Genomic DNA, 22,230 nt, shown 5'->3' with positions numbered 1-22,230 from the left:
GTACTTGAAGATATACTTGTACAGGAAGAGAAATTGCTTGGATAATACAATACTTTGTGAAAATTGTTATTAATTTAAAAATAAGAAAGCTAAGATGGCCGTGTGTGAGTCGAGATGGGCTGATGTTAGAAAGCATGCATTTTAACTCGTGTTTGCGGATGTAAGACCAGGGAAGTACCACTGAATTTTCGTGTTTATAATTAACTAGCTTTTGCCCGCGACTTCGTTCGCGTGGACTTCAGGTTCGTCCCGTCTAGTCTAGTAATCGCTTAAAATTGTTTCGTAAATAAGTCATTATTTCTCGTACAAAGTAAAGGATAAAAAATGGTTATTGTGGGTTATTGCTAAGAGATAAACATATACCATCACGGACTTTTTTGTAGACCTTTTTAAGTTGTACAATACTGTAGTACATTGTTTTGATCTATCTTGTAGGATTCAGTCAGCGTTTGCAATGTAAGCGCAAAAAATGTGTTTTTTTACGACCTCACATTAGAAACCTCAAAAATTGTAGCCTATGTGTTATTCTGATGTATAAGCTATATTGTGGTAAAGTTTCATTCAAATCCATTCAGTAGTTTTTACGTGAAAGAGTAACAAACATCCATACATCTATACATACAAACTTTCGCCTTTATAATAGTAGTAGGATCTAATTTCATTGAAACCATATTGTCCATCGTGGTGGAATTACATAAACTTTTTAGTGAAATAATTGTTACTTTTCTTTTTAAAAATAATTTATACGTAACTGTACGATATTGTGAACTAAGTACGCCGCGTTAATAATGACGCGACTTTAAAGTCTGGTTTTGTTATGTTGTATTTTTATTCAGACTTAAAGACGCTTATTTATATTATTTCGGTCACCTGGAGGTCATCAGATAATGAACCCAAGAATAAAAGTAGTTTAAAGGTAAAACTAAAAATTGTAGGGTTCATTGAAAACAATGTATTTGTAATATCATGTGAAAATTGTTAATAGGCAAGCAGATCGCATAAATTTACAGTATATAAACAAATGATTTGTTCCACTAATGGGTAGAATTGTTTTCGAGGTGAATTTAAAAGCGTCCCATTGACACAATTCATAGAACTCACATTTATATGACGTAACAATCTATACATATAATAAAATTGGAGTGTCTGTTTGTAATATTAAAAAAGCCCTTTTTACTCATTGACTATGTATGTATACACGGTACATATACTAAAATAACATTTTTTTACAAATTTTTGTCTGACTGTCTGTCTGTTTGTTTTGACTAATCTCCTGAACGGCTGGACCGATTTTGACGGGACTTTTACTGGCAAATAACTGATATAATAAGGAGTAACTTAGGCTACAATAATATTTATTCAAACGCGTACAAAGGGCACGGGCACAGCTAGTAAATATATACAATTGTAATGCGTGTACTTTCAACTCGAAATCAATTCATTACTTATGGCCAATAAAGAATTGTTGAATATAAAAACTAAGCTGATTACATTAAGTATATCTTCAAGCTTTCCATTGAATATCGTAATTATTGTAATTCATATGTAGTCAATTCTTAGTATTAGAATATCTGCTTTCACTTACAATGTAAAGGTCTTGTTCCAGCTTGGTTCTGAGGTACCTCGCACAGTGTGGGTCTGGATCCTCGAGTTGTCCAACTCCAGTACACAAAAGGCATTAACGTTACCACTTATGTTTAGAGCGCTCAAGCCCTTCGCGCCGTGTACCGTCACAGATAATTCGCCAACATTTGTCCAATCGTCCAATTTGTACCAAACCTAAAAGATTATTATTATATCAATATCTATTTAGATATGGTACCAAAACATTGTCTTCCAATGTTTTGGTACCTGTTTGGTGTTTTGGTATTTGGTATAATCGAAAATATTACTATTCGAAAGTGAGATTATAAGTTTGTTTGTTACGATCTCATGTCTTAATTACTCAACGATCATCAGAAGATTTTGCGCACGTTGTCAGTTGGGAAACAAAAATGGGCAATTTCACTAACAGATTGTCACTTTGTCTTAAACGAATCGAAAATTTATTGTTGACATGCACTCGCCGTTTTCTATTCTACTGACACGATAGCCCGGTTGTGGTTTGGTAGAATTGGATCGGAATAAAATTGGGATATTTCCATTACTGATAAATTTTAGTAGAATTGCTGCCAAAGATATTTTGTACCTAACATCTGCCTTCTCTCTTCACAGGCGGGTAAAGTTGAGTTAAGGCCTCAATTAGTCTTTATAATTCATTTGCAACCTACATACATCTAGTTTCAAAGATTTTTTTGCATAGAAGAATCCACAAATATATATTTCGATTATAACTGACAATTATGTAAGAATTTATTTTGTATATCACTCAAGATGCTGACAACCGATTTACAATGATACGCGTTTTTTCTTTAATCTGTAAATATTATTTACAGGTATATATTATTTCGTTTGCGTATACTAATATTTTAATGTTTAATTTTTTTCATTATTATTAAACGTTCGTGCGTCATAAGTAAACAACAAAGGTGACAATAAGTTTTCAAAGGATCTTTAACCCTTAATCCCAATTACTCATCTTTTTCGTCATAGCTACCTATATTATATAGTTATAATCATTGTTGTTGTATTCTGTAGCTTTTCATTTAGTTTTCATTCTTAATAACTGAAATTGAAAGTTAATCACGAGACTCGCGGTCAATACTACCAATGCCTCATAGTAATATCAATTTATACTTCGTTATTACTATTAATTAAACAAACTAAGAAAAAATAGAAAATCTCTTACGTTATTATTACAGTAAAATTGGCACTATTTAATGTATGGCTGCTTTATTGAGCTGCATCGTCATTTCATATAAAATACTTTACCTACGGTAAGGCTATTTATTGTAAGGCTTTCTCAATAAATCGGCTAACGCAAACATATTTTATGAAATCGGACTGATAGAAGAAATTGTCTTTTCACTTTTAAAATATTAATAGCGTTAAAACTAATGTGTCTTGAAATTGTATAGAAATTTAGAGAAAATAATAGGAATTTCTTAAAAAATAAATCAATACGTTCAAGTATGTAATTACGAGGACATTTGAATCATTTTACAAGATTAAATAAAACGTAAAGCTAACTAATATGTAAATATTAAAACAGTGTTAAAGCATTGTCATTAGCAACAGTAATAAACAAGTTAAATAATATTGTAAAGCTACTTACAAACTTGTCCTCCGTTGGCGTTTCATGATGTACACCATTCGTAGTGAGTACGTTTTCATTCGATATGCACCGCTCGGATCCGCTAAGTGTAATCAGCATATGCACTGAGCCGAACCCGCAGTCTAATTCCGACCATAGATCGTGTGTCTTTTCCTTTTCCAATTGAGATAGATCGATGACACATCTAAGCAGAAAGAGGTTAAGAAAAAAAAAATTTAATAGTGTGTGTCCTGACCTTCGTCTTAGCTTTTATCTGGTCTGACCTAAGCACGTGAGGCGAACAATATATGAATTTGTGTTTACGTAGTTAACGTACAATCAAAGTAAGGAAACCTTCGTCAGTTTTCAAATTCCTTGATCAAGTCTTAAACTCTTAGTACCTTGAATCTATACATCAAATAATTGCGACGCACAATGTCATTCTCAATCGGTTAACATAAGCTCATACTGAGCACATGAAAATAGACCTTAGGATGACGAACCTTTTCTTAGCCCTACTATACATATATTATTTATTCATTTCACTTTATCTTTAGTCTCAGTTGCTATAATGTTATTTACATTTTTTTACAATTATAAATAAAATTTTACATCTGTGTCATTAGCAAACGAAAAAAAAAGTCCGCTACCAATTCTTGTTGCAAAATAAAGCTTTTTATAGCTTTTATTGATGCAGCATATTTAATTAAACAAGTTCTTATTGAAGTTTATCAATGACGTAGGTAACTGCGTCATCTGAAATAGCCAGATACGGATTTCTTCGAAAATTTCCATTTAACTGTCAAAAATATTTTTATAGGGACAGATATTTTAAAAAAAGTAGCGTACCTGTATATTTTCTTTTATTTCAAAATCGCTTTAGTACATCAGATTTGTAAAATCATTTTAGAACACAAATTCACTGTTTACATTGAAGCTTTTTAAATAAAAAAATAAACTTCATAAGATACAAAGAACTAAATAAAGTTACTAAAGACGCACTATTAAAATGTGGTATTTATCATCTTAATTTTTTGTCATCAACCGATTTGTCTTGCGAGATGTTGTGATGATAAAATCGTTAAATCAGTGACAAATTAAATATCAACACAAAAAAATATCTTTGACATATTTTAATTACGTTGATTGATCTCGGATAAAAAAATATTCCATGACGTCGTCATAATAATTTCTATATATTTTGTACTTACCGGCCCATGAAGTTTTTCTGTTTCGTTTTGTGCCATACATTGACCTCGAGAGAGCTGTCTTCGTACAAATACAAGTTGAACCGTTCCCGCCATACTGGCTTCGATTTGTTAACCTGCTTCGACTTATGAGACTCAGTTCCTAACCTAAAATATTTAGTCTGGTTACAAAAAAGAAATATACAAAAGATTCATCGAATACTGAAAACAGGGGTCAATGACCTACAAATTCCGTTACAAGTTAAAACTCATGTAATAATTAATGGGTAACTATGATGTTTTATGCTGTTTTTATAAACAGAGATTGCACATATTTTCCTACTAGTTATCGCCAGCGGTTTCGCTCGAGTTTAAGGGGTAGGTAATCATGTGTTAGGCGAAAAAAGTAGCCTATGTCTTTCCATGGAGTTTTTTGCTTCACACCAAATTTTATCAAATTCGGATCATTGATTTGCTCGTGAAAGAACGACAGCCAGACAGGCATAGTTACTTTCAAAATTCTTATATTAGTATAGACTTAACACAAGAAGCCAAACGGCATATTGGTTACCCAGGTAACTGATTGCCCATTGACATTCTCGTTGTAAAAAATTAAACCTATCCTTACATGAAAAATGCGCTATCATGCTTTTCGGCGCATTTCCAAATAACCTTTCCTTTTTACTTAATTTATACACTCACTCACATTAAATCCAAATAATGTAACATTTCAATTTTACGGTATAATAATGAATGGGTGGTATCTTAGTAAATACACTATGTGGTAATATCATACAACAAATATAATACAAAATTCCACTCTCCAATACAATGCACACAAACTCCTAAATGTAATAAAGAACGCTTATAAATATTACGCTCGTATCGTGTATAAGCTTTTTATTATCTTTTTTTTAATACATACATGTGTAGGTATGAATATATTGATATTGATCAAAATGTTAATATTTAAATTAATAGGCTGTGTAACAAAATATCATGTACCCATATTGTTTTTTTTCCTAGACCTTGGTTGGAAGCAAAAAATTTTTAAACATTTTGAATAAATAATTACATATTTTATTTATAAAGTATGCAATTATGAGGCCACTCTAATTATACGAATTGAAATAATCAAAAACGGTTGTTTATTTCGTTAGCCCGTAATATGTATTTAATTAGAAATAAATGAAATAAAGTTGTGTTATATGCTGAGGTGTTAAGGTTTTGTGCAGCGCGACTGGTACAATATACGAACAACAATATATTGTATGTTCCGGCTTGAAGTGTGAGTGAGCAAGTGTAACTAGTGAGGGCATAACAGCTTAGTTCTCAAAGTTTAGTCACGTATTAGTGATATGAGAAATGATTAATTTGTTGCAGTGTCAATGCCTATGAGCTCTCCACCATTTACCATCTGGTGGCTCATTTATTTTATGTCGTAGGTTGACTGGCAAGACCTATCTTTAATGTAAAAAAAAATACAGACGAATTGATAACCTCCTCCTTTTTGAAGTCGGTTGAAAAGTATGCCTTTGCTTTTAATCGTACCAGCTAAATTGAATTGATTAAAAAAACCTCAAAATAAATGTGATTAGGTTACCTAATTAATCATTTTTAAAACATAACGATGATAGCTGATTGAGCTGAAGGTATAAATATAGTGTAAGGTATAGTACTTACACTTAAAAATCTAATCTCATATTATTTAACAATAATTGTGAAGTGATAAAAATGTATTTTTTCCTTTCCCTATCTTAAACTTAAATAGATACGAAGGACTTTACCATTAAAACCTTTTTTTTTAAAAAAACGTAAGCAGGTAATACTTGCGTCAGTATCCGTGAAATATATACAAGATTAAAATGAATATAGACAAACGTACAAATAAGCCAAATGAAAAAGCTCAGGATATTAAGCACTCGCTGTACAAAGTTGCCTTCAAAGTTCAACGACATCAAAGCTGTATAGTGATCAACTCTACTAAGTTGGTTATTGTGGTATCCATTCGTAACCAGTAATTTGCGTGACTAGATGAAACCAAGTAAGATCATTACTACATGAGATACATTATTGTTTATTTGTAAATTAATTATACAATTTTTAAAATACATTGTATTCATCGTGACTGCGTCGATGATCGGAGCAGGTATCACTTAGAGGTAATTACACTGGCTCTCCTTAATTACAGCAATACAAATATATGATATTAATAAGTGTTCAAGCTGCCTTATACAAATCCAATGTTTGTTTACACTCATTTGCTGCTATTGATACTTTGCATGTAACCTGTCTATGTGCCTGTCTTGGCATTTGCCTAGGGTTACCTATTATTGCATTCGATGGTCCGCGTTTACCTCTCTTAAGACTTGTCTGCTCTTATGGAAATTTATATTATCGATATCGATATTTTCATATATTTTTGGAAAACATTGCATACTTACTTAAACTTGCAGTAAAGACCGCTGGATCCGTTCGCTGGCGCATCTGGCAAATCTTTGGCTTCAATCAAAACTATATTCACGATTGAGGTCCATTGTCTCTTGACAACTTCGAATTTTCTGTTCTTCAAGAGGTACTGAAATCAAAGAGGCCATTAAAACACCTAAAATTTAAAAAATTGACACTATAATAGCAAAATGAAAATAGAAATGAATGTAATGACACTATCTATATACATAGTCTACGTTTATATTCTACTGTGTCTTTTTGTAGTACTTTGTCCTTTTTGTAGGACAAGTTTTGGAATTTATTCCACTTCGCTTCTACATTGGAGAAGCAGATGGATCTACATATGTAGATTTTATTCAACATTGGTAAATTTCCATACGATATTTTTCTTCACCGTCGAGCGTGAGAAGAAAAAACACAAATTCAGCAAATCAAAACTCAGTTGTTCTTTACTGCCCGGATTTGAACCAGTAATCTTTGGGTATGGTTGACTTACTGTATTTTTCTATATCTTTTGGGCCAGATTGGCTCAAATGAATCCAAGATATACATAAAATTAAATTTCGGTGAGATTAATGTTCAATTAAATTACAATTTCAATTCAATTAAATAATTAAATTAACACTGATTTGAAAATTAAAATATCTGCAGTCAAACCCATTTAAACAACATTTTAGAGGTTGTCAAAATAACTAGCAGATATAAATTAAACTTTAAATTACACAGATATGGCGTTTCACGTAAAAAATCCAAAAGATAGTTAAATAATAGAAATAAAGTACTTTAGACATATGTTAAGTAAACTAAACCGAGATGACTATAAAAATCAAAATCAAAATATTCTTTATTCAAGTTGGCTCTTGAAGCTAATTTTGTATCGTCATGTTACAGTATTGAATGCAATGACTGATGCATGAATTAATAAATAACAGATTATATATCACGTCGATCTTAACCAAACAATATGAGTTCAAATCCGGGTTAACACCATGTACATAGCACTAAAGTGGAAACATTTCAGTTACAAAATAACATGATTTAACTTTTTGTACAAGCAAACGTTAATTTTGAAATTATTCAACAAATGATTTGAGAAAAAACAACTGAAACCAGAAAATGTTAAAGTTAAAATGTTATTAATCTAAGAAATAAGATTGCATCTGAATATTTTATTCCAGACGTGAGAAAATCAAAATTTGTTATTTTAAATTTTATTAAAAGTAATCTAAGAACATAATTAGTTATCGTCGTCATTATAAAAGTTTTTATTTAATTAGGCACAAATAAACAGTATTTTTATTTTGCCACTGCTTAAATCGTAATCAATAAATCATAATAATTTTATTAATACGAAAAAAATACTAAACTTTTATTTCAAATATCAAAGCCCTGAATAGCTGTTCTTAATATTTCTAAGACTATATACTTGTAATTATTTTTTATGAAAAGTTAATTTATGTCCAAATACTACATTACAAGCATAAAGTATAATGTATACCCAATAATGTAGCTTTAGCTTAGCGTATACCATTTAAAAAGGATCCAGAATTGTATCAACAGTTCTAGAGATTACTCGACACAAACAAATTTAATCTCTTTACAATATCAGTATAGATTATTAACAATTTTCAAGTTTTAATTGCGTTCATTATAACGAATAATATTTTTGTAATAGCTAGCCATCATCTTCTTAATCACTTCCTTGTACATATATTTAACTATTTTTGTTAAATATGTATTTTGATCAACTTTTTATATGTAAGAAGGTTTATCATACTTTGTAAACAAAGTATTGTAAAGTTGCAGATATTCATAAAATATTTAATAAAACAGTCTTGAAGTCTAGTTGAATTAACGAAGTGAATATAATTAATGAATAATTCGTATAATTTAAGGTTAGACATTAAAATATATGTTCATTTATTAAAATTACTTTATTGTTCCGCGATATAACGTACTCACAGTTACGATAGCCGCGAAATCTTCATGTATTTCAGTATACATAGTTGTGGAATCGCACATTATTCGAACTTCACCATGAAACAAAACACTAACTTTTCACACGTGTATGCAGTCGTGTAGCGATATGACGTTCGACCGCGGTGCTTGACCAATATTAACTATATGCGCGAAAAATAATCGCAAATATAACAAAGTCACATTTCATTATTTTACTTGATTATGACGTCATACCAGTAGGAAAAAGACGGTGTATTATATTTAATATTTATTCACTCTACATTTGTTCAATTATCAAAAGACTAGTCTTATAATGCTCATGAGATGAGTCTTAAGACGTGCATCTCATACGTTTTATGAGCAAGGCATTGATATTAGTTGTGAGGTAGCGTTGTGAAATGATGACCGTTGGCATTGATAAGACTGAAATGACTCAACTCTATTGAATAATATACTTTGATCGGACCTTTTCAAACCGAATCAATTTAATTATTCATGTTTTACTTCCAAAATAGTACCAAGGAGATCCGGTGTTTGATTACGATTTTTTATTTACGGTTTTATTAATATGAAAAAAATGTGTTGTGGGTAACATTAATTTAGTTTTTAATTTGTGTTTTGTCTTAATTACAGGGGTGTAAAGTAGTGTAATATTTTACGCTTAAGTTGATGATGAATTAATTCTTTATTAGGTTCATATCTATGTTTCTTCAATCGTCTAGAACTATTTCAATGCCAAATGCTCCTGTAGGGCATTCCAATGTATGGGGTATTGTTAGAATTCTTCTATTATCTTGAGTGAGATTGTTTGTAAATTCTTATCCGGGGCAATTATGGCTATTATATTTATAAGTTAAAAAATGTTCTCTTGATTATTGTAGAGCCTATCAAAATCCTTTCAGCTGTTTTTTTATCGACAGGAATCGTTTGACTAAGCGAATAACATATAATAAAATGTCATAACATTAAAAATGTATTGGTCTAACAATAATTATAAATTGTATAATTTCAATAATGATCTTTTCGTTCCAAGGATTGCCTTTCCCAATATTTATTATTATCAGTTGCATCAGTTCAATGACCTGGTGAAATGTTTGCAATATTTTAGTATTTTCATAATAAAATATACGTAAGAATGTAAACGAAATATAATATAAATAAAAATATGTGCGTTAAACAAGACATTAAAAATACCGGTTGTCGATAAGAAATTATCGTGGAAGTTATTAATTGTTGCCATAAAAGGTGACCAGTTAAATTTTATCGAGAAGGAACTTAACTAACATACATATTAACATAATACAGTTCCGAATAACTTATTTAGCTAATAAAACACTATTTCGATATATTATATACAAATGTTGAACTTTCATTTTTAAGAGCTTCAAAACATCAACAAAAAACCGCTAAATCATTTATCGATCCTTAACAGATAATCAATACTTTTTAAGTTTAAAAAAAAGATAATATATTTGACATATTTCTCTTACCATACAATATTAATCAATAGTATAAAATATAATTTTTAATATTTCACAATATGACTCAATGCTTGTAAATAATACAATTATAATCAAACATTTAAATTAATGCATGAAAATTGAAAATAGAGGCTAGAGCGGGAATGTTTTGTATTCGTTAGTACTTTATTGATATGATTGCATATTTGACACTGTATATATTTTTTAAAATTCATGTTTCGAACGTTATGACCCTAAATTTATTTATAACCTTAGAACCTAAAAATAAAGTTATAAATAAAATGACGTGACGTTGTTGTTTCGATGCTTCAAAAGGGTAATGACAAATGAATGAAATTACTCGACGAATCCGTGAATAATTGTGTAATAATTCTTTCGTTTTTTGTTGTTGCTCAATATAATGGTATGTTTACAAATGTCCAAAATAATGAGTCCCATATATAGAATTATATGGGACTCATTATAAATTCGTTATTAAATTAAGTTTTATTATACATTTGAAATACTCACTTTTTGGACTTTCTTGCCGTGATCTCTGATTATACTCAGCCCACTACCAATGCGGCCCATGAGCTGATTCGGGACGACAAGCGCAGTGGGCGACATCGGGTCCATCACCAGGCCGTCCGGTATCGGAATTGACCTGAGAAAAATCATTTATATAATAATATTCGAGCTGCAGTTAAAAAAATGTGAAAATTTTTTGCGAAAATTTACTACATTTTTTCATGATTGTAAATTTGTGATTTTTAAAATTTTAATATCTGTAAATACACTCTACTATTCAAAATTTGAATTGCAGAAAACTAGAGCACTTAGAATTGATAATATCCATTTATAGATGTCAAACTATAAAATGTATAAACAAATCGATACGATACACTGTCAATACGCAGACAAGTGACAATCATAAGATCTTGATTGTTATAATGCGTGTCCCGGTAATTGTTCTGGTTCACTTAAACTTCTATTGGAACAGCAATACGGATTCATAATGTATAATTAATACAAGCACATCAAACTTCGAGAATACACAGAAGAATACAGAAAGATAAACTAAAGGCGCAAACAACATGACTATAAAGTTTAGAAAGCCTAACAAAATACAAACTGATGTTCACTGTGGCAGTATAACGGGTATGTGGCCCACTAAATCGTACCTGGGTTTATAAGTAACTTATATCTAGGTGAATAATTGTATTTATTATATTTGCTTTTATACAATTTATTTCTAAAGGAACATTTCTATGAAAAATTCAAAGTATCTTTTAATTTGATAATCCTAATTAAATAAAAAACGTTTTTGTTTATTTTCTTAATAACAAATGCTTAATAAGTTTTTTTTTGTAAGAATTGATAAAATGTGAACTGTAGTGAGGAGATAAAAAAATGCTATTAATGTTATTCCACATCGAATATGAAAATGAGTTTTTTAATTAATTATATTTATATTTAAATTGCCTTCTTGAAAACCAGTAAACACACGAATTTATCATCTATAAACTTATCCAAAAATACAAATCATCCTTATAATTACGATTTAAATGTAAAAATACAAGCAAAAAATATAAGTATTGTTCATAAAAGTATTAAGAATAAATCTTTGTCATAGACATGCAAAAATTATTAACAAAAGATGACAAAAAAACAAAGCATTCAAAAGACAACTTTGATCTTTAGTCTCTATTTTCTTAAAATCTTTCCGCTATTAATGAGAAGACGAAAATACAAAACATTAGGCATAATTATACAACACGTTTGGCTGGCAGCCGGTATTTAAAGGTCTTGTAATTTAGACTTCCTTAATGAAAAAAATATCACGTGTGTCTTATGCGTGTCTATCACGAGTGTACTGAGACTGTTTTACATTACAAAACATGAATATTAAATATTTGATCACAGATAAAAAGGTACAATTGAATACAAACTTTTTTTCATTTTACTATGATATATGCATTTTAATCAAGTTATATTTGATTAGATACCTAAGAGTACTGGTTTATAAGCCTTAAGTAGTAGTATAAGTTAATAGCTCCAGCCGTAGATGTTCAAAAGAATAAAGAGGATTTTTGATTCAATTAAATAACATTTAGTTACAATTTAAAAACTGGAAAAAAAATTACAATGTAAACAAAATTTAAGTAAATCCCTATTGAGAACTCGAATTCTATATTAACAACAACAACAACAGCCTGTAAATTCCCACTGCTGGGCTAAAGGCCTCCTCTCCCTTAGAGAAGAAGGTTTTGGAACAAATTCCACCACGCTGTTCCAATGCGGGTTGGTGGAATGCACATGTGGCAGAATTTCAATGAAATTTGTCCATGCAGGTTTCCTCACGATGTTTTCATTCACCGCTGAGCACGAGATGAATTATAAAGACAAATTAAGCACATGAATCTCCTTGAATCGGTGGTTAAGATACACGCGTTCTAACCACTGGGCCATCTCGACTCTATATATTAACAAATGTATACATTAAAAAAATCATTTGAATAAAGTTTCATCATGTTGGCGCCAAAATGTAGATGAGTGACTTGCAGTTTACAAAGAAATTAAATCAAAACGAAACCTGTCATAGGTTTTACCGAAAAGAACTTTTGAATAAACGCGGAGTTTCGCAGGCGGCCCACTTTGTATTGATCATTATGAACGAACCAAATGTATATAACTAAATAAAGATTGAAACATCCACAGAAAACGATAGTTAAATAAGTTTTTAAACAAAAAGTTTGCATATCGTGATCAAAGCACAAAAGGAACAGCTTCGCTTCATTTATTGATTTTTTAGGAATGAAACGGGCTGCTATTTTTCTACAAAATTGATCACTTTACTAAGTTGCAGAAAACAATTTTCCCCCTTGCTATTTTAATTGAGACAAAAGACAGAATTACGTCCGCCATATTTAAGTTTCCTTAAAATGTTTTCTAACACCTAATTGGCGTCTTTTTTGTTTCTGTGATTTTCCATTAAGTCTAAATGATCTATTCACAGTACTATCGCGACACTCACTAACAGTTCGATTTTAAAGTGAAATTACGTGTTATCCCGTGCCATGACCTCCGACGTGATTAAGAAATAGTGTTTCTTAAGAGAGCGTGATTTAATCGACCATCGTTTTTTAAAATGTCATGAATGGAAAATTCTTGCATTTCCGACCTTAAGCGTGGGAGGGAAGTAATCATTTAATTAACATTTAATTATTTCTCAAAATACTACTATCTGAAGTTTTTGTTTCCTTTTTCTATTATATGTTACATTTTTATTATTAAGTAAACATACTATACGTGGACTCTTAGCAGTATGTGCATTCACACATGATATTTTTTTCAAACTGCTAAGAGTATACAAGATTACTTGGTCATGTTATCATGACTACGGATGTATCTGGTCTGTATGGGGAACAGTCCTGGTCTTATTATGTGAAGCAGAATCGACATTTGTGTTACCAAAAAGTTTCTTATTATATATTTAATCGTCACAAAAGGCGGCAAATGGGAAACTTCGAATTTTAAATTTCCTTTTTGAAGAAAGAGTTCTATGACTTTTATTGTAATTCACGGATGGCTAATAAACTGTATTTCAATTGAAAGGCCTTCTTAACCATCCATTTTTATCATCGTGAGGAGGACTTGAAACCGGATTTTATAAATTATAAGATCTTATTGGCGAACCAATTTCTCGTATCGTGCGGGGAGTTTTAGAATAAAGACTAATAAAACGTGCTCTTGTTTGTATAATGTAGAAACTGTTACAGCTTTATGTCTATTTATTTTTATCAAGTTTTTAAAAACCGAACATAGGATAGATGAGAACAGAATGATATTATTTGTAATGATAAATGGCAAAACGTTGTATTTGTATACAAATGTTAACCTTTTAAGTATATACGTGGGAATAAGCAACCTTGCGTCTTCCAATTTATATGAATTTGACTAGAATTAAAGGCCGCTTTCGGTTTGATTTAGAAATTTATAAAAGTAGGTCAAACACAAATTGGAGTGGAATCAAAAACAATTTAAATATACTATGTAGGTATATAGCAATAAAATAATATTTTTAACAATCGATTATTTACTAATGTTTTATTTTATATATCACATATTATCATATAGGACTCCACAATGTCACTATGTCACATTGGAACATCAAAATAAAAAAATAATGAATATTAATACTCAAAAAATGACACTCATTAATATTTATAATAAAACTTTTTTCCATTGTTTTACCGTAAGTGTTACTTTATTTGTTATTCGAAAACGTTTTCTCAAATATTATTTAGACTATACCATTACTAAAATATATTTAACAATTACGTTATCAACAAAATATATCCCAGTTATAAGTTATAAGAGTCGAGATGGCCCGGTGGTTAAAACGCGTGCATCTTAACCGATGATTGCGGGTTCAAACCCAGGCAAGCGCCGCTGATTCATGTGCTTAATTTGTCTTTATAATTTATCTCGTGCTCAGCGGTGAAGGAAAACATCGCGAGGAAACCTGCATGTGACAAATTTCATAGAAATTATGCCACATGTGTATTCCACCAACTGGAACAGCGTGGTGGAATAAGTTCCAAAACCTTCTCCTCAAAGGGAGAGGAGGCCTTTAGCCCAGCAGTGGGAATTTACAGGCTGTTGTTGTTGTTGTATATCCTAGTTCCTAAAGCGACGGGGAACTGAAAGTTAGGAAAAAACATTGTCATTATAAATGTAAACAAAACCTTTCGTTAATCGGTCACAAGTGGAAAATTTTTGTATAGGAACAGTCCAATTCATCTCATTTTATTATTGTTTGCGTCATCGATAAGTTATTAAATGTAAACAGGTTTTTTGGGTTCAGACACCAGACCTGCACTTTAACATCTTGTGTGCGACGTAAACACCGTATGACGCAGGTTGTCTGTCTCATTAGTCCGATGGCTTAGCTTTTAAGGCTGCGAAACTTTAGGTCGTTGTTCGAATCGGAGTCGGGTCGATAAAAAAAAATGGATTTCTTTTTTTGTTCGGCCAGTACTTTTTACTTTTTACAAACTTTACTTTAAAATAAGAACAATTACGAAGAATTGAAGGACGTTAAATATATCGAATAACTTTGATATCCTGTTTATATATATATATATTTCATAAGGTGATCATTTAAATAACAAGTTCAATTAAAAATAACATGCTATTTATTCGACGATGGCATTGTGGAAAAACTCTGATTAAAAATAAATCAAAAAAGGTTTTTATTGATAAAAAAAAAAATTGGGCAACCTTTAAAACAACAAGCCTGAAATGACCTTAGAGATGATACGTATGAATGATTAGACGATAAGGTCGATTTAAGAACCATAAGGTTGTTAATTTAAACTCACTGCTACAATAACAAAAAGAAATGTCAAAATATCAACAATAATTACCTATATTTTTCATATTTTACCGTATTGTAAAGATTGAAAATAATATATTAAAAATAAATCATTCATATCATTAGTGACTAACATCTCGTCAGTGGAAAATTTATTACTAGCAGTTTCGGTAACATATAATTTACTGTTTTTGTTCGTATAACATAATTATATCTTATATTTTCCTATAAAATTATTAGTTTCTAAAATTATTAGACTCTTTAGTTATAAAGTTGTCCGCAAGAGAGACTCTAGAGCTCTAGAGATATCGTTGACTCGATGAAGCTAAATTATACACGAATAACATTTTATAAGTACGCCATTTAATATTTTTTGTGTCTTAGCCGAGATGACCTAGTGGTTAGAACGCGTACTTGTTAACCGATGATTGCGGGTTCAAATCCTGGCAAGCACCACTGAAATATCAACTGCTAATTGTGTTTATAGTCAATCTCGACCCAGTCGATGAAGAAAAACATCGTGAGAAAACTTGATTAAAAATAATTTAAACGAAATTCTGACATTTGTCAATCTACCAACTCTCATTGGAGCAACCTATCCTAATCAAAACCTTAAGGAAACCTTCTCTTCAAAAAAGAAAGACGAAGTCTCTTAGGCCAGCCCTAATGAAATTTACAGGCTGTTAATATTATATTACTTATATTATATTTATCCATGTATAAAAATAAAGTTAATAAAAAAAAGAGATATTATGTCGTGGGACACCCGGGTGGTTGAAACGCATTGATTTTTTTATATATTATGTATTACATTACAGACACTTTGAAATAAATTAAAAATGAGAACAATTAAATGACAAGAAATAGAATCGTTATTAAAAATTATGTTTGAATTACAACAATAACAAAAATAAGTCCAAATAATGTAAAAAAACTCATAGAAGGAAACAGAAATAGAGAGTGAAAGAGAAATAAAGATTTCCTGGAGCAAAACGCCTTCATCGTGACGATTCTGCGAGTACACTCTACTGAAAGCCGCGTAAAAGAATTTCGTTATCACTACATAGTATAAAACAAAGTTACTTTCTCGGTCCCTATATCCCTTTGTATGCTTAAATCTTTAAAAGTACTAAACTAAACTAGGTTATTTAACAGATAGAGTTATTCGAGAGGAAGGTTTATCTATATAATACATGGACAATATAGTAAAGAAACACTAATATAATTTTAGAAGTTTGTAATGATGAAGTCGTAAATCAACAAATTCTGTAGTATATTTAGTGTATTGCATCCGTGCGAAGCCAGGCGGGTCGCTGGTAATATACAAACTATAACAGAAAAAGTTTCAAGTTAAATGATAAAAATACCTTATGGTAAAAAAATCTTTAAAATGGTAAATACCAGCAGTAAATTAAATGTATGAGTTACTATGAAAAAAATGTGAATGCAAATTTGGTTACAATGAACATTGTGGTATAAGTTATACGAAATGTAACCATAATTCAGGAAAAACGACGGACACAGAGAACAACTGACATCTCGTTACAAGATAATTTATATTGATTGAAGTAACAGCCTTTTGATATCGTACTATTGGACTAAAAATTTAGACTTCTCTGCTTTTGGATTATAGGTTCTGAAGTTTTTTCCCTCAAAGTTTCTCGAATGTGAGTTGTGACATGGATGACATGTGGATATTTGTATTGTTGAAAGAAAATCAAGTGACGCCACAGGCGGGCGGGCGACGGCCATATTATTTTAGAGAATATAAAAGATTAATTTGTCAGTTGCATATTTTATGTGTTGCTTAATGTTCTTGTTATTTTTCTTAAATATGAATTATAACTTTGTCTGTGAATTGTTTTTCAGTAGTTTGGTGAATGGTAGATTATAGTATATACATATTTTTACATGAAGGTTTCTTTCTATGCATATAGAGGGCATTACAAATTTTATGTAAAAAACTAGTACAAATGTGTCATGCTTTTCATTCAATAATGAACACTACGGTAGATAATCAAAACGCGTTTAAGTATTATTCGTTGATTTCAATAAACCCTAAGTTTAATTACATAATTTAATTTGAGGAACAGATTAACTTCGTAACCGACTTTGTATTGTTAGATTCTACATTCTAAAACAGTGGTCGCGCAGCTAAAATTTACTAGGCTTGTAAAAACATACTAAAATGTCTTTTCAAAAATACATATTTCATATGGCCGTCGGGCTTTGCAAACCGCTAAACAGCAATAGTGTAACGCTTTGTTCTAGTTTAAGGATTGATTAAGCCAGTGGAATTAGCAATAAGGAATAGGTGAGTAGCGCATCGACAGTGTAAGAAGAAACATTCTTGCAGTTTCACCACAAATACAATAAAAGGCACATTTGGGTTAAAAAATAAATAGAGCTATAATTACAAATTTTTCGGTAACTTAAACATACATATCGTTTTAATTTTTTATTATCAGCTTATTTAAGCGAATATAAAATAAGAAATGATTCTTAAGACTATCTCAAGAAAACAATATTTCTGGTCAGCTTAGTCGTGGATATTGCACTGGAGTTGGGAAAAACCGCTGACATAAAACACCTTCAACCTTAATGTGAATACGAAAAGTAATAAGACGATGAAATTAAGAAAACATTCCTCTTGTAAATTCGAATGAACGAACTTCAAAGTTCACGACACACACGACATTTTACTTCTACAAAACTCGAAATAATTATCGTACATTTAAAAATATCTTTTGAAACAATTTTATAATTTCTTTAAAAATAAATAATCGTTATATGTAAAATGTTACATTGAGTATTTTTATACTTCATGTTTAAAACATCATGTACCACGTACTCACTTTTGCCAACGTTATTATTAGCGCAATGTTAATTCGCCTACTTGATTCTAACCTTTATAAACATTATTAGCAAATAATCGAATTAAGTCCTTCTGAGTGGATCTTGACCAAAAACACTTGCACAGACGATATTATATAAAAAGTAGTAAAGTAAAGTAACAGTCTGTAAATTTCAGTCTGTTTTTTAAGGAGATTTTTTGGAACATATTCAACGACGCTGTTCCAATGCGGGTTGGTGAAATGCACATGTAGCAGAATTTCAATGAAATTAGACACATTCAGGTTTCCTCAAGATGTTTTCCTTCACAGAGCACGAGATGAATTATAAACACATTTAGTGTATATATAGTGGTGCTTGCCTGGGCTTGAACCCGAAATCATCGGTTAAGATACACGCGTTCTAACCACTGGGCCATCTCAGCATCTCATCTATATTATATAGTGTCATCAAAATCATTTATATTCTATACTGCAAAACTTTTAGGTTAAGGATTTATTCGATCTATAGGATGAAGGTAATTGCTACCTTGATACCTGAAGTATCAAAACGCGGATTGCATTCTGATGAATACGACAATAAACAAACACATCATTTACAAACAAACATTTAAATATTTAAACCAACATTACTTGATTATGATGATGCTTTAGAGTTAAAGTTTGTTATGCCCGTGGCTGGGTCAAAGCCTCCTTTCCTTTTTGAGGATAACTCAACTCTTATTGGGGTAGGTGGATACACAAAGTTTGGTTCATGATTTACGTCTGCTAACCACGGGGGTTTTAAATAATTAAAAATACTAAAGACAACTTAGCCTTAAACAACATTGCTTAAAGAGGTTTTTATCTTTGGGAAGCCGTTTATGTCTATAATATGCTAGTTTTCTAATGTGTTCCGTATTTTTGAACACTAAGAATGCTTGGATACCATTGGCGATATGACTGTAACCATATTTATGACGGTTTGACTGAAACGATCTATATGACATTTTAAACGTCCCGACTTTTAGAGCGCGTATATTGTTGACAACAATAAGGAAACTTTGGTTGTACCGATATTATTGACTTTTTGGTTGCGTCTAATTATTTGAATACCCTGAGCGTCTCTAATTATTTGACGCTGACTGTACCTACCCAGGCGGGCTTTCACAAAGTCCTACCATCAAGTAACTTGAATAATACCAAATATCTATTTCTTTTTATAAATATTTTAATGTTTCCGATATATGTTTAGTGAGTTTTGTTTTCTATTTATTCATATACCTAGAGTATATTTGTATTTTACACAATAAAAAAAAACTAATTATACATATTTGGACATTATAATCTTTAATGACATGTGAAATATGTTTAATTTATGTTTATATGTAATTAATATCATTATTAAATTTTTATATAACAATGATATTTTGTATATATTTTTTTGTTAATTACTCAACAACAAGATATAAGTCTTATCTCACGTTTTATATAAGTATATCACGTATAAACTAAATCAAAACACCGTTATTTTGTTAATTTTTTTGTTCCTAATAACGGTTTTTGTTTTGATAAATAAGTATTAAAAATTACCCTATTTAAAAATAGTTTCGATAGTTACGTCTATTATTTTTTCATGTAGCAACATTACTAAAATATTTAAATTAGAATTGAATGTTGAACAAATTTTTTTGGTTAGCGAAATTTGACTGAGCACGACTCTATATCGAAAAAAATTGCGGTGGCCTTAACTTTGTACGGCGTGTGATCATGGTCAAAGGATTTAACCTACGGAAAAATACTGTCAATCTTGTAAGAAATGTTCTTCGATTGATGTATTTTCAATCTAATTAATTTAGTGTTGTCTAATACTAAAATTTACTATGATTTATTAATCTGAGTCAAAAATATAATTTAGATTTCCCCACGGTCATACTTACTCAACCTTTTCTGATTGGGTAAGGGGATCACGGTCACTAACATCGGACTGCGGACTTATCGCAACTTCGGCATTACGGTCAATTATACAGTTTTCCGATTCATCTATATTTTCGATAACTTGTGACACTCTTTCAAATTCGATCTGTCTGTTCGCTATTTCGTCACAAACGGATAACATTACCGGGTTTCGTAAGGCCGTTGATAAATGATCAACATCGACTTCCTCATTTTGTTTACACTTTACACCATCATGGATCGGCACTGATTCGAGTTGGACCTTTGTTCTAAAAGACCATTTCCTTTTCAAGGACATCACTTCACAACAATCGATATAAAATCGAGTAACGCTTACATAAACGCATATAAATATATTAACTACCGTGAACAATACAACACATTTTATAAATTTTATAAAGTAGGTATTAAATAAAAATATGTAAACATTTAATCGTACGAATTATCACTGTTTACATTCGGTTTTATAATTTTGTAAGAAACGATATCGTCCGATATTTAATCGAGCACTGAACGTTATTATGAGATTTTAATAGTTATCAGAGTATTCACATAATATTATAGATAAAATCGTTAACAAATTACACATTGATGACAGTTTAATTGAAAAAAATAAAATAATCGATCGTTAAAAATCGATTAAAATTCGAATTAAGTGGAGCGCACATACCTCTGTCAGGTGGACACGATCGTTACGGAGGTACACAAATGACTGAGTTAGCGAGAACACGCGGTACTGGCAAGGAGGTCCACCTTACGGTTCTTAGCATCTTAGTTTTTTGTTTCACGAGCACATATAAACATATTAACAGTTTTAAATTTCGAATTGGTATCCAACATATGAACACTAGATTTTTTTTTTAATTAACCACTAAAGATGCCCACGTCACTCTGCTTCATCGTTTATACTGACACATTCGATATTGGACTTTAATTAAAATCGTATAAATTATTTATATTTCAAACATCATCGTCATCGAACTGGTGTTTTAATTCTTAAAGTCTATACACAATGCCGTTTTATTTGTAAACGAGTTTAATTTAATTTTGAAATATTTCATCATCCAAATTTTTATTGCAAAGTTTTTCAGTCAAGAAATTCTCAGTAGTTCGGAGCCGTTCAAATCAAATCAAATAATTTTTATTCAAGTAAACTTTAGAATGAAGCGTTTTCGAATCGTCGATTATTAAATAATACCACCGTATCGGAAAGCAGCCTCCAGCGAGAAAAAATGGCAAGAAATTCGCATAGTTCTTTTCAAATAAACAGATTTACAATACTGTTTTACAATAAAATTGGTCCAGAGCCCAAATCCAACCAATCCGTTTTTATTCTAAAAAGTACTCTTAATGATCAATATGATTTATTTTTTAAATTAAGTTTTAAAAAACTTTTTAAATTGTAAATTGATTTTATTTCTCGATATTTTTTGTACATATGCGTATACCATTGTCCAAAAACGTTTTTTGGTATAAAGCGTATGCAAGCGGAAATTAGTTAGGTTTATTTATTTATTCTTTATTGCACCCAGACTTAAAACTTAAAACAAGAAATAACATTTTTGCTATACAAAAGAAAGTAGTTAGGTTATATATATTAATAGTTTGGAGGTCGAATTTTGGTTTATTTCTGTTTATACTCTTTTACAATATAAGATATTTTTTTAATTCGCAAATTAAAAAAATATGTTATAAGTAGTAAGATGAAAGGACGTTTTCCAAATCGAACGCACATTATATTGATTCATTACGATTAACAATATATTAATTTAAATAATATGAAAAACACGGCTATGGTATGGTATAAAAATGTTAA

The 22,230-nt window shown here is 30.5% G+C and overlaps 1 protein-coding gene across 3 annotated transcripts in view; it reads right to left on the bottom strand.

The window, feature by feature from the left end:
• The window catches only part of LOC124538582 (multiple C2 and transmembrane domain-containing protein-like), a 34,247-nt gene extending 13,010 nt beyond the window's left edge, over nt 1-21,237 (bottom strand). The window contains exons 1-6 of one of the 3 annotated variants that reach the window (XM_047115696.1): nt 21,085-21,237; nt 10,782-10,914; nt 6,825-6,958; nt 4,405-4,548; nt 3,215-3,398; nt 1,586-1,779 (exon numbers count right to left, since the gene is read on the bottom strand). In XM_047115696.1, coding sequence (XP_046971652.1) covers nt 1,586-1,779; nt 3,215-3,398; nt 4,405-4,548; nt 6,825-6,958; nt 10,782-10,886 — 761 coding nt within the window. In that variant the 5' untranslated portion in view covers nt 10,887-10,914; nt 21,085-21,237. Of the gene's footprint in view, nt 1-1,585; nt 1,780-3,214; nt 3,399-4,404; nt 4,549-6,824; nt 6,959-8,793; nt 9,150-10,781; nt 10,915-20,398; nt 20,904-21,084 lie in introns of those variants that run through there. The other 2 variants (XM_047115687.1, XM_047115706.1) reach the window with 2 other exon arrangements.
• Between the last annotated feature and the right edge of the window lie 993 nt (nt 21,238-22,230).

This window comes from Vanessa cardui, chromosome 2 (genome assembly GCF_905220365.1).
Source record: "Vanessa cardui chromosome 2, ilVanCard2.1, whole genome shotgun sequence".
Lineage (NCBI taxonomy): Eukaryota > Metazoa > Arthropoda > Insecta > Lepidoptera > Nymphalidae > Vanessa > Vanessa cardui.
The sequence above is the reverse complement of the archived record's forward strand: the minus strand, read 5'-3'. Positions and strand labels throughout refer to the sequence as shown.